Genomic DNA, 15,436 nt, shown 5'->3' on the forward strand with positions numbered 1-15,436 from the left:
ATCTGATATTAAATCTCCTCGTTAAATCTACTGATTTATTTGATGTTGGTTTCTGGTTTTGTATTTTGAGAATGATACGGGTTTTGTGTTCTTATTCTAATCTGCCCAAAACAATAGTTCTTCCAGAAATCTCCCACATATTTTCTAGCAACCAAACACCATTCCCTACATCCCCTGTTCATTGATCTTCTTTTGATCTCCCCTTTGACTTCTCTTCTCCTAATCTCCCGGACAACTACAAGCAACCAAACATAGCATAAGAGCTAAGAAAACAAAAACAACCTTCCAAGTTATTTCTCAATCCAAATTCTTTGAATTTTGTTGACTTTCTTTTTTAATTATATATACACAAGATCCAAATCCAGCTCACTTGATTCTTGAAAATGCATATATCTCTCCCAATAAAAAGAATAGCCATTAATACGCTAAATGGAGTGGCCAGTGGAAGAAAAGTGGGCGGATATATCTCTTCCCAATTTTCAATTCACCCAGATCACAAATTGTTCCGATTGGTTGATCTTAACCGTCCGATTCGTCTCAACTCAAGGTGGGACCCAAACAAAGTCCAATGGCAGTTTTGATAATAACAACCAAAGATGCACAGACATTTTCCCAGCTTCGCACCAACCGTATTTTACAATACGAAGCCCCTTTTCTCCCAAGCAAAAACCTCACTCCCTATTTCTAACGAAGATTTTCAGTTCACAAATCTATTTTCTTATTCTTCCTCTATAAGTTACCGATTCTTGTATTATATTTTGATATCCTCGTGAGGTTTTTCATTGCAGATCTTCGTTTCTCTCGACAATTTCTTCTCCCAGGGCTCAGGAAAAATGGTATGATTTATTGCATTTTCTCTCATCTCTCTGATTTTACACTTCAATTTACCTTAGATCTGGCGTAAATCCGCTTTGATTTAATAAGAACAGTCCATTTGTTTCTTTATTCGCTAGAATTCTCGCCTTCTCCCTTTCAATCTAACTTTTTTTTTTTAAGTTCTTAGTTTGGATTGTTTTGTTAGTCATTTAGGGTTTTGAATTTTAGGATTTATTGCATTTTCTTTCATCTCTTTGATTTTACACCTCAATTTTAGCTTAGATCTGGCGTGAATTCGCTTTGATTCAATGAAAACAGTCCATTTGTTGCTTTATTCTCTAGAATTCTCTCATTCTCGCTTGAAATCTAACTTTTTTTAAGTTCTTAGTTTGGATTGTTGCGTTAGTGTCGTTTACGGTTTTGAATTTTAGGGTTTATTGCATTTTCTCTCATCTCTTTGATTTTGCACCTCAATTTATCTTAGATCTGGCTTCAATCCGCTTTGATTCAATGAAAACAGTCCATTTGTTGCTTTATTCTCTAGAATTCTCGCATTCTCGCTTGAAGTCTAACTTTTTTTAAGTTCTTAGTTTGGATTGTTGCGTTAGTTTAGGTTATTGTTTTGAATTTTCTCAAGATCTGGTTTTTAACCTAAGACTAATTGTTTTTGTCTTATTTTCCTTGAACTTTCTGTTTATCCGTGGCAATGGTGCAGCCTCTTAGACTTGAAATCAAGGTACTGTCTATCTGATCCTCCTGGAATTTTTGATAATTATTATCTTTTGTATGATTTTTTTACCTCCGATTGCTATTTTCTTAATATTTTCTCTCATTTCTATTTATATCTGCTGACGATAACTTCTGGATCAGAGAAAACTAGCTCAAAGATCTGAACGGGTAAAGTCTGTGGACCTACATCCAACAGAACCATGGTAATTCCCATCATATCTGGAAAATAATATCAATTATCTGATTTTTTTTGCCTTCTACGGACCTCATTCTCTTTGGCAGTATTTAGTAAATTGATTGTATTATCAATGTGGCTCATGCATTTAGGGGCATAGTTTTAATTTTCGGCCGAAATATTTCGGTTTCGATCCAAAACGACACCGAAAGTACATTGAATTGGGTTTTTACAGGATTTCGGCGAATTTTGCTGAAATTTAAGGTTATTTACAAGATTTCCACTGGAATTTTAAAAATCTCCACCGAAACTGCCGAAATTATCGAAATTTCTATCAAAATTAAAAAAAAAATACCAAAAAAAATTCCGAATTTTACATGATTTTGGCCGAAATTTTGGCTGAAACCGAAAATTTTCGATTTTGGTTCTGGCCGAAACCAACATTTAAATCCTTGTTTAGGGGCAGAGCATCACAAGATCTGGATAATTTTTAGTCTTCGCCATCTTATCATTTTTGTTTGCGAAGGGCCATAAACAGAAATTAGGGGGAAGATAACACTTCTATTGCAGTTCTTATTGCAGATGCCCTGTTTTACATTTTGTGTTGCTTTAAGTTCAAAGAAACCATTTATTATTGTTGAAATAATTTCTGTGGAATTATAATTGACTGAACGTATTCTTGCAGGATCCTGGCAAGTCTTTATTCTGGAAGTGTGTGCATCTGGAACTACCAGTCGCAGGTCAGGAACTATTTTGGCTTAAGTTCTTCATTTTCTTATTGTTGGGAAACAACCAATTACTCCAAAAGCTTAAACTGTTAGAGATGATGTTATGTAATCATTTATACTTTAACAGTTGTCATATATGGCTTTATTTTGTTTAATTAAAGAACCTATATATGTTACCACTCAAAAAGATAGGAAAAAAGGAAGAAGAAAGAATCAGTATGTGTGTTTTGAACTAATCTTGTCCAGGGTGAAAACTTCTCATTGTCTTAAATAAAAAATGTAATATTTGAGCCAAGGCTATCTTTCTTTATTACATGAACTGATGTAGTATGCATTTTTAATTCATCTAATTGTATCTTCTGCATGTCTATTTGTGAATGAATTGAGATGCTTTCTCTAATAATTAGATGGAGCAGAGAAGGGGCGGGATAACCTTGGAAATTAGCAGATGTATTTGAAGAAGTTCTTGATAGATTAGAGGGCCATCACATACACTTTTGTAATGTGCAAAGAGAAATCAATGTGGAAGCTGATAGGTTAGCAAATGAAGAAGTGTCTTGTGGTTGGTTGATTATTAGAGTCCATATGTGTGAGTGGGGAAGGTCTTAGCAGGTTTTAGTTCTTGCTGTTTCAATTTTAGCTGATATTTATTTAGTACTCTGTTTTGTTGCTGGTCTGATCATCTCGATTAGGGATTTTGTCTTCTACTATTTTTCTGTTTAATGATACCTGATGTTATGAAAAAAAAAAATATTTTGATGATTTTCCATATTCTTTAATAAATGAGTACTGGCTATGTCAACACAAGCTTGTAGGTTTCGGTTTCGGTATGCGTTTCGATCGTGACGGAAATGGAAACATGTCGGTTTTGGATGGAAATTTCTTTAGAAATCTTCTAAAAAATAGAACCACCATTAAAAAAAATACTCACTACCATTAAAAAATAGATCGTGACTATATGCAAATGATGGACATTTAAGATAAAAGTTCAGAAAATGCTAGAATAAGCACAAATACTCAGTACCATTAAAAAAAAACACAAATATTCACTAAAAAACCATCACATAAGCAAAAAAAAAAAAAAACCCACTCATAATGGTTTAACAGCATCGAACACCTAATGACATGTGTTGCCGCGCATGTCTGATAAATCAATACATAGCACATTTAACAAGTTATATACATGTTTATTATATACACCACATTTTACATGTAATTCTTATAAATATAATTATATCACTAATACATAATTGACGATTATGTAACAAATACAAAATTGTCAAATAAATCAATACAAATTATGTTCCACATTGGCGCTTTGCTCACCTTTTTGATGAGATCAAAGATAAAATTGGCAATTCTTCTATCATTTTCAAGCATATCCGGAGGTCAGCAAATATTGTGGCGGATAGTCTTGCTCATCAAGGAGTGGGGCCGGCGGTTTTGGAAATGTTTGATTTCCTCCCCATAATTTTTTTTTCTGTTTCCTTTTCTATTTCTTGTATTTCCTATCTTGTATTTTGGAGTTTTGAGCAGATGGTCTTCTCCTTCTCCTTAATGCAAAGTTTCACTGTTCAAAGTCCATCTGAAAATACCATCATCTTTCCATGCCCCCATCTCCAAAGCCCTTTTGCCTCCCTTTTTGACTAGAAAATAAGAGCTTCCCGTTTCAACTAGAAGTGGAAAATAAGAAGGGCCCTATTCCCTCCACAATCCTTGACCTCATATTGTACCAAGCCACATTGAGTCTGCACCTAGCTACGTATCTCATCCCTTGAGGTCGTATTATACAACTTTCCAACAAGCATTATTTGAGGGAACCTCTCCGTCTTGCTTCGAAAGATTTTCTCCCAACTGAATCCATTTTATTTGGAAATGCTCTAATGACCAAGGTTTTAAATTTCGACCGAAATCCAAAATTTCGGATTTCGGACAACATCGAAACTGAAACGTTCCGAAACCGAAATCCCCAAAACGTAACAAATTTCGGTCGAAATTTCGGTCAAAATTTGAATAAAATATTATTATTTTTATTTCTTTACAGAATTTCAGCCAAAATTCCCGGAGAAAAAATCCGACATTTCGCTAGCTTCTACCAAAATTCGACCGAAATATCGGCTGAAATTTCGGTTTTGGTGAAGACTGGAATTATAGCAGAAACTGAAATTTAAAACCTTGCTAAGAACCTAAGAACCACCTTTTTGAAGCATATCTTGTCTTTTGTAGAAAGATCTTGGACATATTTTTACTATTGTAGTTGAAATAAATCTTGAGCATTTATGCATTATATGGTCCTTATGAAGCATATCTTGTCCTTTGGTTGAAAGATATTTGATATCTTTGACTATTGTGTGTCGTTCAAAAAATTGAAATAAAAAGCTTTTATTTTTAAAAATGAATCTTAACCATTTAGTCTGGATTTCTCCATTATTTCCCCTTTCATCAGAACTATGGATTCAGATCTAAACTTTTAGCTAAATATTTACCAAGATTCTGCCAAGGCAGTGTTTGTTTTTTCTCCACTATCCCTTATTGCTTCTTGACACCAGTTTCTTAACACCTTACCATGCACATTTACACGAGGATCAAACAGCTAAATTAGTTTCTTTTGTTCTTCTAAAAGTATGTGGATGGAACTAATCGAAATTTTGTTGATATGACTCCAGACTATGGCAAAGTCTTTTGAGGTCACTGAGTTACCAGGTATGTTATTCAGTTATTTATAATTATTTTATGTTCTTCCCAAGATTGATAATTCATACTAAAGATTACATTTTAAATCTGCAGTGCGATCGGCAAAATTTATAGCACGAAAACAGTGGGTTGTGGCTGGAGCAGATGATTTGCTTATCCGTGTCTACAACTATAATACAATGGATAAAGTTAAAGTTTTTGAAGCACACACGGATTACATCAGGTGTGTCGCTGTCCATCCAACACTTCCATATGTGTTGTCATCATCTGATGACATGCTTATAAAGCTCTGGGATTGGGAGAAGGGTTGGATGTGTACTCAGATTTTCGAGGGACATTCACACTACGTGATGCAAGTCACATTTAATCCAAAAGACACAAACACTTTTGCAAGTGCCTCCCTTGATCGCACGCTAAAGGTGTGGCTGAAAATGTTTGGAATTACTTGGCCGCTAGCTGGAGTTTTCGTTTCCCTATGCATGCATATTTTTTTTTTCTTTGAAAGATAAATGCATGCATATTTTATCTTCTTGATATTTGATGAGTTGGTATTTCTCTCTGATGTGAAACATTCCAGATTTGGAATCTTGGATCTCCTGACCCAAATTTTACATTGGATGCCCATTTAAAAGGGGTTAATTGTGTTGACTACTTTACTGGTGGTGATCGACCGTTTTTAATCACTGGTTCTGATGATCACACCGCTAAGGTGCACCTTTTGATTTTTTTTTTCTCCTGAACAATGCTGAGTTTCTTTTTTATTTTACAGCTTTCTGTTGATAATTTCATGGCGACAGGTGTGGGACTACCAAACAAAAAGTTGTGTTCAGACGCTAGAAGGCCATACACACAATGTTTCTGCAGTTTGTTTCCATCCTGAACTGCCTATAATAATAACAGGTTCTGAGGACGGGACTGTTCGGATATGGCATGCAACCACATATAGGTAAGTTTTTTTTAACATTCTTGTTTGAGTTACATTGGGTCAATTGATACTGACATTCTTCATGATGCCAAAGTTATTCATGCTACTCTATGTCACTCTGGACTATTTATGCTCTTCCTTGACTTCTGACGGTGCACATATGGCATGTAATCACTTAGATGCAAATGATAGCTCCTGGAAAATTTGGGTCCATCATTCTTAGGAACCAGACCTTGGTGTCCACTCTGTAACCTTTTACATATAGGCAGCTTTATGGTTGTCTCATTCCTGATTTAATGTTTAGAAGATTATGAGTCAGAGTCACATCCCTCACACTTGCATTACAAACCTTTTCTTGGAGATGGTCCAAACCATTGACTTGCTTTTTACATTTAAAGGCATTGGATTTGATTGGCATCAAGGAAAGTATGAAGATGTAGGTTGCTAATTGATAATGCTACAAGTAAAAAAATCTTATTGGGGGAAACCAAACTTCATTGAAGGAATGAAGACTGGAAGTTAAAAGCATGAGAAAAGAGTTTTTTCTGCTCTTTGTTGAAACAGATGCACATTCTCCAAAAACTATGCATCTAAAAGGTAGATCTTGATGATAAAAATACACAGAAGTGAGAGATTTTGATACCTTTGAACAGTTGCGGCATTAAAAAAATAGTCTTTCTCCAAAAAGTAGCCCCCAAAACCATTTATTCTCATATAAGGCTGTTTTGATTCACAAAATAGCCTCTATATAGTGACCCTAAGTTATATATTTGATTAATTTTAAGTTAGAAAAGGAAAACTAAATTAAGAAAATGTTGAGGATGGATTTCCTCCTTTACATTTTATGGAAGACATATGTGTCTCTTACACTTCAGATCTAAGACACTTTTAGCCATTTACCTTAGTATGCCTCAATACGCCTCATAGGCCTGTATGCAGACGTTGAGGCGTATGCCTTGAGGAATACACCTCGATATGCCTCACAGGTTTGTACACTTCTAGATGCACACCTCGTATTCCATTTAACACCCTGCTTTTAACATTGCAACCTTCCAGGCCTTGAATATGTGCAATATGAGTAACTTATTCGGAAACCAACTGGCTGATATTTTGGTCTTCTAATGTTTCCAGCATTTGTTACAATGGTCCACTGTTTTTTTGAATGATAAATAATTTCGTTAAAGAGAAGAGAAGACGAAGGCAATGACACCCTAACCGAGGAGGTCAAGAGCAAGAGACTGCAGTGAAGAATAGAAAAGAAAAGGCCAAGAAAGAAACAAGGGCTGTCAATGGCAGCCCAGTTCACGAGGCTCCTGCCACTGGGGGTCTGGGGAGGGCTAGATGTACGCAGTCTTACCCCTGCTTTGCAGACAGGCTGTTTCCATGACTCGAACCTGTGACCCCTAGGTCACAATGGAGCAACCTCACCATTGCGCCAACAAGGGCTGTCAAGGGGGAAGAAAATCAAATCGCTCAAGAAATTCGAGCTGGACTTCCTGCTTAGCTAGCTTGTCCACCTCTGAATTAGCCAACCTTCTGACATGAGTAAAAGAGATTGAAGACCCCTCCACTCGATCTTTGGTTTCGTCAAGCCACGGCACAAACCGCCATGGAGGAGAGAGGCTCCCCTTCAACCACCTTATCACATTTAAGCAGTCCCCTTCCACTGGTCCACTTCACCCATATGGCTCTTCAATATTGAATAGTGCATAGCATTCAAACCCTGTATTTCCTTTTGAATGTTGCCCTTTGTTTACAGTATATGTGATGTATAATGCCTATGCATGTTTTTGTACTTTATCCATGTGCATTTTGAATATCGAATAGTGCATAGCATTCAGACCCTGTATTTCTTGTTGAATGTTGCCCTTTGTTTCCATTATATGTGCTGTATATTGCCTGCATGTCTTTTTGTCCTTGTTTTTTTTTGGTTACAGAAACCTGACAACATGGGCCTCAAACCTGTAACCTTCCCTGACTAGAAGAACACATTTCATCACTCAGGCATCGAGAGCATTTGCATATATTTTTGTTACTTTGTATGTCGCAAAATGTTCTATATGGCCATGCTGTATTATTGACATAATTGGAGTTGGACAAGAGGTTTTGTATGCTGCTTCCACCATCTTTTTTTTTGCGTAGATGGAAGATTGTTCTTATTTTCTAAGCATCTTCCATAACTAACCACTTCTTGTTGTAATGCTACTTGAGTAAAGTGATTTTTTTAATGTGATTTATATTCTGCTTGGGAAAACAAGAGCTCTGCCTGATGTTTGCGTATTAGTGACATTTAAAGCTAAGGAATTCAGGATATTGGCGTGCATCTGACCTGGCTTCTTATCTATTGTCATTAATTTACAGGCTTGAGAATACTTTGAATTATGGTCTCGAACGAGTGTGGGCTGTTGGGTGTATGAAGGGTTCACGGCGGTGAGTGTTGAATCTTTCTTTCCTCTTTCTCTGCTCATGAGTTTGAAGTTCCAGGATGAAATTTTGTTTCTTAGAATTTATGGATAAGTGAGGCTGGCATGAAGTCATCAGTTTTTCCTTTAGGTCTGTCAGTTTCGTAGTACTTGTCGCATACTGAAATTTGTTTATATTGCTCACCTTTTTCATGTTTTTCTTTTATGGTGCTCCTTTTATTAGGTTCAAAAGTGTGATTCTAAAGAGACAATGGAAGTTCTAGAAAAAAAAAGGGGTCAAGTTGTTTATGGGATAATTTGTCATATATTTGCGTAACATTTTGGCTTTATTTATTATACAGGGTTGTAATTGGCTATGATGAAGGAACCATTATGATAAAAATTGGTCGAGAAGAACCAGTAGCTAGTATGGACAGCACTGGAAAAATCATATGGGCTAAACATAATGAAATTCAAACTGTGAATATCAGGACCGTGGGAGCAGAGTTTGAGGTTGGGCCATCCTAATTGTATCGACCTTGTTTTTATTGCATGAATTGGTACCATTTGTGATGCATGTCATGGTGCCATAAGTCGAAGTTCCGTTTGACTGAGGTTGACATGGTAGATCTGCAATTTACTCAGGTCACAGATGGAGAAAGATTGCCGTTGGCTGTGAAGGAGTTAGGAAGCTGTGATCTTTACCCGCAAGTAAGTCATTTCCTTGTTGAACCTACATGAATTTTGTGCAATAACTTCATGTGCCACATTGGTTTAGATTGAGTCTATCTTCAGTTCCAATTTCCTGATCATTTGATGAATTTGTATTTTAAAAGGTACATTAAAAGAAACTCAATACTTATTAGAAAGTTGATGGCATTAACCACTCATTTTTCAAATCTAATTGTCTTCTATTTTAAATAATTTAAAACCTTGTACTGGGGTTTGCTGTTTTGAACATGAGATATTATGGTTTTGAGTTTGGCATTCACTTTGCAAATTTTGGGCTTACTACATAGGTATAAATCAGTATTTAAAAATGTATTCTCGGACAAGAACTTGGTCAAGTACCTTTCAAAAAAACAAAAAAAACAACAACAAGAACTTGGTCTAGTGTAAGTAAAGGCAGTCGACCCGGGTCAGTCAATGATTGGTGTGGTTAATGTTTCATGAACTTGGGCAAGTCAAAGGAGTTTTGATTGAATTGATAGGTAAAACTCAAACCTGGTTGAGAACTCTGCCAAGGTAACCATTCAACATAATCTTGGCCAAGGTTAAACCAAGTTGACTCAGGCATGGTGATTATTGACTTGGAAATTTATTAAACGTTGGTATAAATCTTTAGGAAATTCATGCCAGATAAGTTTTCATACTTCTGCATATCAAGGACTGGTACTATTACCTTTTGCCCTAATAATTTTTTACTTTTTATACTTTTGAGCCTCGGCCAGATTTTTCTTCTATCCTAAATTTTGTTCTGTTGCACATTTGCATGGCTATGCTAGAATGCTGTGCCATGGAGTCATGGACAAGAACAACCATGTGTGCGTACCATTGGTGATGTGGGACCATCCAAGATGAAATGAAGAATCAAGGAATTAAGAAGTTGTGGCCCTTCATTGACGTTTAAATTATTTTATTTAGTTTTTAGAATGTTATTTAAGCCTTTTTAAGTCATTTGGGGGTTGTTGGGGGGGGGGGGGGGTGGCGCTCATCGGTACATCAAAGTAGTTTAAGCTCATTGAGTTATGTCTGTTTTAAATAGGCCCCATATATGTATTACCGTAATTTAAGTGGGAGGGAGTCTTTTAAGTCCTTAGAATGGGGTAGTTTAGTCCTTAGGGTTTTTTATTTGTTTGATATAAATACTTTATGTTGGGTTTGTGAGGAAGGAAGACTTCATTCATTTTGCTATTTGACATTTGGTGAGCTTCTTGGAGGAAAAAAAGCTTCTTCTTCATCATCTTCTTTTTCTTTGGTGAGATGTCATGGATTCTTTTGTGGGATGCCAAAGACACTCATGGTGTGAAGCCTTGAGATAAGTAAATTACCTCTTATTACTTGTCATTTACTGCTTCTACTAATCTAATCTGCTCTCATCTTTTTTTAATTTTTTCCTATAAACCATTTTCTTGGGAACCCCAAACCTCCATTAATCTTACGCAAAATCTCTTTTGCATTATTTTTCACCTATTTTCTACACAAAACCCCCGACAATACTCATGAAAAAATTCCTTGCCTTGGAAACATCATTCAAATCCATCCCTATCCAAAGTCTCTTTTTTTTCCCTATAGTCATTTGACACCTTCCTGACGTCCTTCGACAACTTCCCTTCTTATATCTGCACCCCTTCAAACCTTTCATAAACCTCGCAGGAATATTTCCCTAATCTAATCACCTATTTTAGGACCCAAACCCTTAATTTTCACCTACATTCCCTACCACCATAGTCTATTCCATCCCGGCATCCTTCGACATCTTCCCGGCTTGTGTATACTTACCTTTAAACCTACCCAAAAGCCCTCTTTGAGGTCCATAATCTTTCTCGTAGCCATCTTCCTATATCATATTTGATATCAGATCCAAGTATTAGCCCTTCCTTCGATCGTCCTGCATCAATTGGTCTGGTCCTTTTAAAGTCAAGTAACTTTAAATGAAAACTTTAGCATATTTCTAACTCGTTAACTTATAATTTAATAACTTAATTAGCTTATTATGTAAGCCATGTACCTTAGTATTAAATAATCTAAGTAACTAATGTGAAATAACTATTATTTGGAATACCTGAAGATACTAAAGGCACCTCTTTAATAAAACCCTACAAAGTGAAAAATCTCTTCTCTTGTAGAAGTGGAAAACCTCTCTCTCTCTCTCTCTCTCTCCTCGTAATAGGTAATTGAAGAGAAGAAGTGAATGGGTAAAGGGATGAAGAAGAAGCTGAAAGAATGTTTTCTTCAAAAAAAAAAGATGAAAGAATGTAAGGAGAGTAAGAAGGGAAAAAAAGTAGGGAAAGAGAGTAAAATAAGAGAACATTTGTAGATATATTCTTATTTTTAAAAATTTCTTATATATATATATATATATATATATATATGTTAACTTACCAACTTCTCCAAAAGCTTAAGCTGATGGAGAAAGGTGTTATTTATCTTTTATACTTTTAACACTCCCCCACACGTGTGGCCCACTTGGCAAACACGTGGCACATGTGGTCCCACTTTGGGCCGACCATTGCATGTGGATTTTTGCTATCCGGGAGGTTTGAACTCGAGACCTTTGGCTTTGATACCCTGTTAACTAACCAACTTCTCAGTCGGCCCAAAGTGGGACCACATGTGCCACGTGTTTGCCAAGTGGGCCACACGTACGGGGGAGTGTTAAAGTATAAAAGATAAATAACGCCTTTCTCCAACAGCTTAAGCTTTTGGAGAAGTTGGTAAGTTAACAATATATATATATATGAGAAATGGCGCTAGCGCTACCTTATATGACGTGGTGCTCACAAAACATAAGGGGCCTGCTTTGTTTGGATGATCCAAAGCCTTCATTTGATAGGCCCTCACATAGATAGGGTGCCCACAAAAAATCAACTTCTGGAAGATTTGCCTGCTAATATCCGGGGAAAATGTCAAAACTTGAAAACAAGCCATAGAATTCATCATTCAAAAAAAAAAAAAAATCCCAAGAATTTTTTGAGCTCAGAATTTTCATGACGTTTCTGGAAGATTTTCCTCCTAATACCCGGGGAAAATGTCAAAACTTGAAAACAATCCATAGAATTAACCGTTCAAAAAAATCCCGAGAATTTTTTGAGGTGAGAATTTTCATAACATTTTTACTGTGATGAAAAGTGCTAACTATTGTCATTGCTTGGCCATCTTATTTTGCAAATAAAACTTCATTACACAAGATAGGGGCCTTACTGATCTCTAGAAGGAAGAGGTATGACATGATTTATTCAGCGTTCAGAATGTCAAATGGACAAATTGCCATGAGGATAACCTTTAGTAGTAGGCAAATAAAGAAATACTTCTAGCCACCAAAAAGGCTCCACGTCAATTTACTGCTCTTAAGTTGTTGATATTTCTGGCAACTTATCTTTCTTCTGTTTGTTGTTTGTTACTGTTCTAAAACTCTAAACACTATATAGAACTAAGTGTTTTAATGCAGTAGCATAGTGGTTTTGGGTAATATAATGTACTGGTTGGATGTTATTGTGATATTATTTCTGCTTGTGTTTCCAGAGCTTAAGGCATAATCCCAATGGGAGGTTTGTTGTTGTTTGTGGGGACGGAGAGTACATTATATATACAGCTTTGGCGTGGAGAAATAGATCCTTTGGTTCTGCTCTGGAATTTGCTTGGTCAGCTGATGGGGAATATGCGGTTAGAGAAAGTACATCGAGGATTAAAATTTTCAGTAAAAACTTCCAGGTATAGTCTTACACCAAGGATTAAGATTTTTTTGATCTTCAATTGTTTGGTGTTATAAATATGATTCAGTCTCCCCCCCCCCCCCCCCCCCACACACACACCGCCTCCCCCCGCCCACTACTCTCTCTCTCTCTCTCTCTCATCCTAAGGAAGGTAATATTTGAAGTCATGGGTTTTTAGTGGTAGAGAAATTTAATTTTCCTTTTGGGAAGTGGTGTTGAAATTTGGCATTTGTGGCATCTTTCAGGAAAAGAAAAGCATAAGACCAACATTTTCCACTGAACGTATTTTTGGGGGAACCGTGCTGGCAATGTGCTCAAATGACTTCATCTGCTTCTATGATTGGACTGAGTGCCGGTTGATTCGCAGAATTGATGTTAATGTCAAAGTCAGTGATTAATTCTCTTCAAAAATCTTATTTGTTTACTGCATTGTCATGTGGAATTAATTATGGCTGATAGTTTTTATTCATCTATTGTTTGGTTATTCCAGAATCTTTATTGGGCTGATAGTGGTGATCTGGTGTCAATTGCCAGTGATACATCATTCTATATCCTAAAGTACAATGTAAGAATTCTCACTCATGTTTTCTCGTATTCATCTCATGCCCTTAAATTTTGCATAGTTTAGAGGATCTTTGCATGAATGGGAGAGGTTATTTTGGGAAATATGATGTGATGTTTGTAACATGAATACTTGTTTGCCAGAGAGACATGGTTTCATCTTATTTAGAAAGTGGAAAGCCAGTCGATGAGGAAGGTGTCACGGATGCATTTGAGCTTCTTCATGAAACAAATGAGCGTGTGCGGACTGGATTATGGGTTGGGGACTGTTTCATTTACAATAACTCATCTTGGAGACTTAATTATTGTGTCGGGGGAGAGGTACTTGATACATTCTATATAATCCTTTTAGAAAACTTTGCTGGCTGCACTTATGGTTTTGCAGTCATGCATATACTTTCTCTGGTAATTGTAGGTCACAACTATGTTTCACTTGGATCGGCCTATGTATTTGTTAGGCTATCTTGCCAGTCAAAGCCGGGTGTTTCTTATAGACAAAGAATTTAAGTAAGTGGAGCTTAAGAGTTGGTTTAGAAAGCACTGCCTTCTGGTGGTTGATTCCTGTTGCTAATGGTGTTCTCCTCTGCAGTGTTGTGGGGTACACCTTACTTCTTAGCTTGATTGAATATAAGACTCTTGTGATGCGTGGAGATTTGGATCGAGCAAATGAAGTCTTGCCCTCAATTCCCAAAGAGCACCACAATAGGTACTTCACAAATTTCTCGAATTACAACAAGCATTATAGTGTCTGCTAAAGTATTGGAATGTTTAGGTCAGCTTATTTTGTTCACGGTATTATGAATGGAAATACGATTGGAGTACCTTAAAATGGAAAGTATGGGTTATCATGCTAGCAATTCTGATTATCTTTCTTGACTTACTTTACTTGTGTAGCACTTGGCTTATCTAGATGTTCATTTAAATTAGTTCTGCTCTTGACTCTTTTTGGGCATGCAATGTGATGATTAGTGCCAAACAAAGTGGTGTTGAGGCCAAGTTCTAAAACTTTGCAACAAGTGTATCCAATCTGTGGAATAGACACAAACTCGGTTGCATGCCAGGTCTATCCAACCAGATTTACTTATTGGGACTTGCCTATAAATCCCTATTTTGTAAAATGTCCCAAATAGTCGATAGTCATCGACATAGTTTAGCCAGAACCAGTAGTTCAATTTTTTTGAAAAATACTTCCAATAAGTTCCTCAATACTACTTATCTGAACAGACACTAGAGATCTAATTTTTCTTTCGACAAAACCTTGAGTAACTCTAAAAGCATGCTGTGTAAGCCCAACAACTTTTGTTATATTCTGATGAAATCTTCATTTTTTTTTATGCAAGAAGTAGCATGACTAACGAACAGCTTGGCAAACAAATCACTGTCTTAAAATTTCCTGTAAGGCATTTTGTCAAGAAAAATAAGTTTGATATAGTATTTGGGGATTTCTGAGAAATATTTTTAAAAAAGTTAAATTTTTTTGACATTTTAATGATTTTTAACAACTAACTGCAGATATCGCTACTGATTAGGATTGGTAGGCAAAAAGGCCTTATTTTTCTCTTTGAATATTTACAATAAAAAAGCTTGTATGGAGTTGCTTGTGTTTCTGGAAACTATTATTGTTGGGGTCCATATCAGAATCATTATCAATGGCTTACTTGCACTTTTAATGTCATTCTAAATACCACTTATAATTAAAATAAAATAGAACCCCCTTGCCTATTTCAATTCCCTAGAATTTCATGTTGATGTAGGGTAGAGAAGAAAGGGAAGAAAAGAGAAGAAGAAGAGAAGAGATGGAAGTAGAGAGGAAGAATTTAGGGAGAAGTATAAGAAGAACTCAAGTAAGGGGAAAAAAATCTCACTCAATTAATCAATAATTCATCAAAGGCCAAGAAAAAGCTGTAGTATGGCCTATATATAGGCTTTTAACAATCCTAAAAGAAAGAAACCTGCTAAATTAAAAATCC

General features: G+C 36.2%; 1 protein-coding gene across 4 annotated transcripts in view; it reads left to right on the forward strand.

The window, feature by feature from the left end:
• The first annotated feature begins 617 nt into the window (after positions 1–617).
• Positions 618–15,436, forward strand: part of LOC143892776 (coatomer subunit beta'-1-like) — a 36,021-nt gene continuing 21,202 nt past the window's right edge. For all 4 annotated transcript variants that reach the window (XR_013255610.1, XR_013255609.1, XR_013255611.1 and 1 more), the window contains exons 1-17: positions 618–836; positions 1,532–1,552; positions 1,687–1,748; positions 2,406–2,460; positions 5,115–5,151; positions 5,236–5,561; positions 5,720–5,851; positions 5,940–6,088; positions 8,429–8,497; positions 8,832–8,982; positions 9,115–9,180; positions 12,715–12,903; positions 13,151–13,291; positions 13,396–13,470; positions 13,611–13,787; positions 13,882–13,973; positions 14,056–14,172. Coding sequence is in view for 1 of the 4 variants with exons in the window: in XM_077397638.1 (XP_077253753.1) it covers positions 834–836; positions 1,532–1,552; positions 1,687–1,748; positions 2,406–2,460; positions 5,115–5,151; positions 5,236–5,561; positions 5,720–5,851; positions 5,940–6,088; positions 8,429–8,497; positions 8,832–8,982; positions 9,115–9,180; positions 12,715–12,903; positions 13,151–13,291; positions 13,396–13,470; positions 13,611–13,787; positions 13,882–13,973; positions 14,056–14,172 (1,862 nt within the window). In the remaining 3 variants the exon portion in view is untranslated. The remainder of the gene's footprint in view (positions 837–1,531; positions 1,553–1,686; positions 1,749–2,405; positions 2,461–5,114; positions 5,152–5,235; positions 5,562–5,719; positions 5,852–5,939; positions 6,089–8,428; positions 8,498–8,831; positions 8,983–9,114; positions 9,181–12,714; positions 12,904–13,150; positions 13,292–13,395; positions 13,471–13,610; positions 13,788–13,881; positions 13,974–14,055; positions 14,173–15,436) is intronic.

The sequence above is a fragment of the Tasmannia lanceolata genome, unplaced genomic scaffold (genome assembly GCF_043159265.1).
Source record: "Tasmannia lanceolata isolate RefF3 unplaced genomic scaffold, GAP_Taslan_0.1 ptg000015l, whole genome shotgun sequence".
Classification (NCBI taxonomy): domain Eukaryota; kingdom Viridiplantae; phylum Streptophyta; class Magnoliopsida; order Canellales; family Winteraceae; genus Tasmannia; species Tasmannia lanceolata.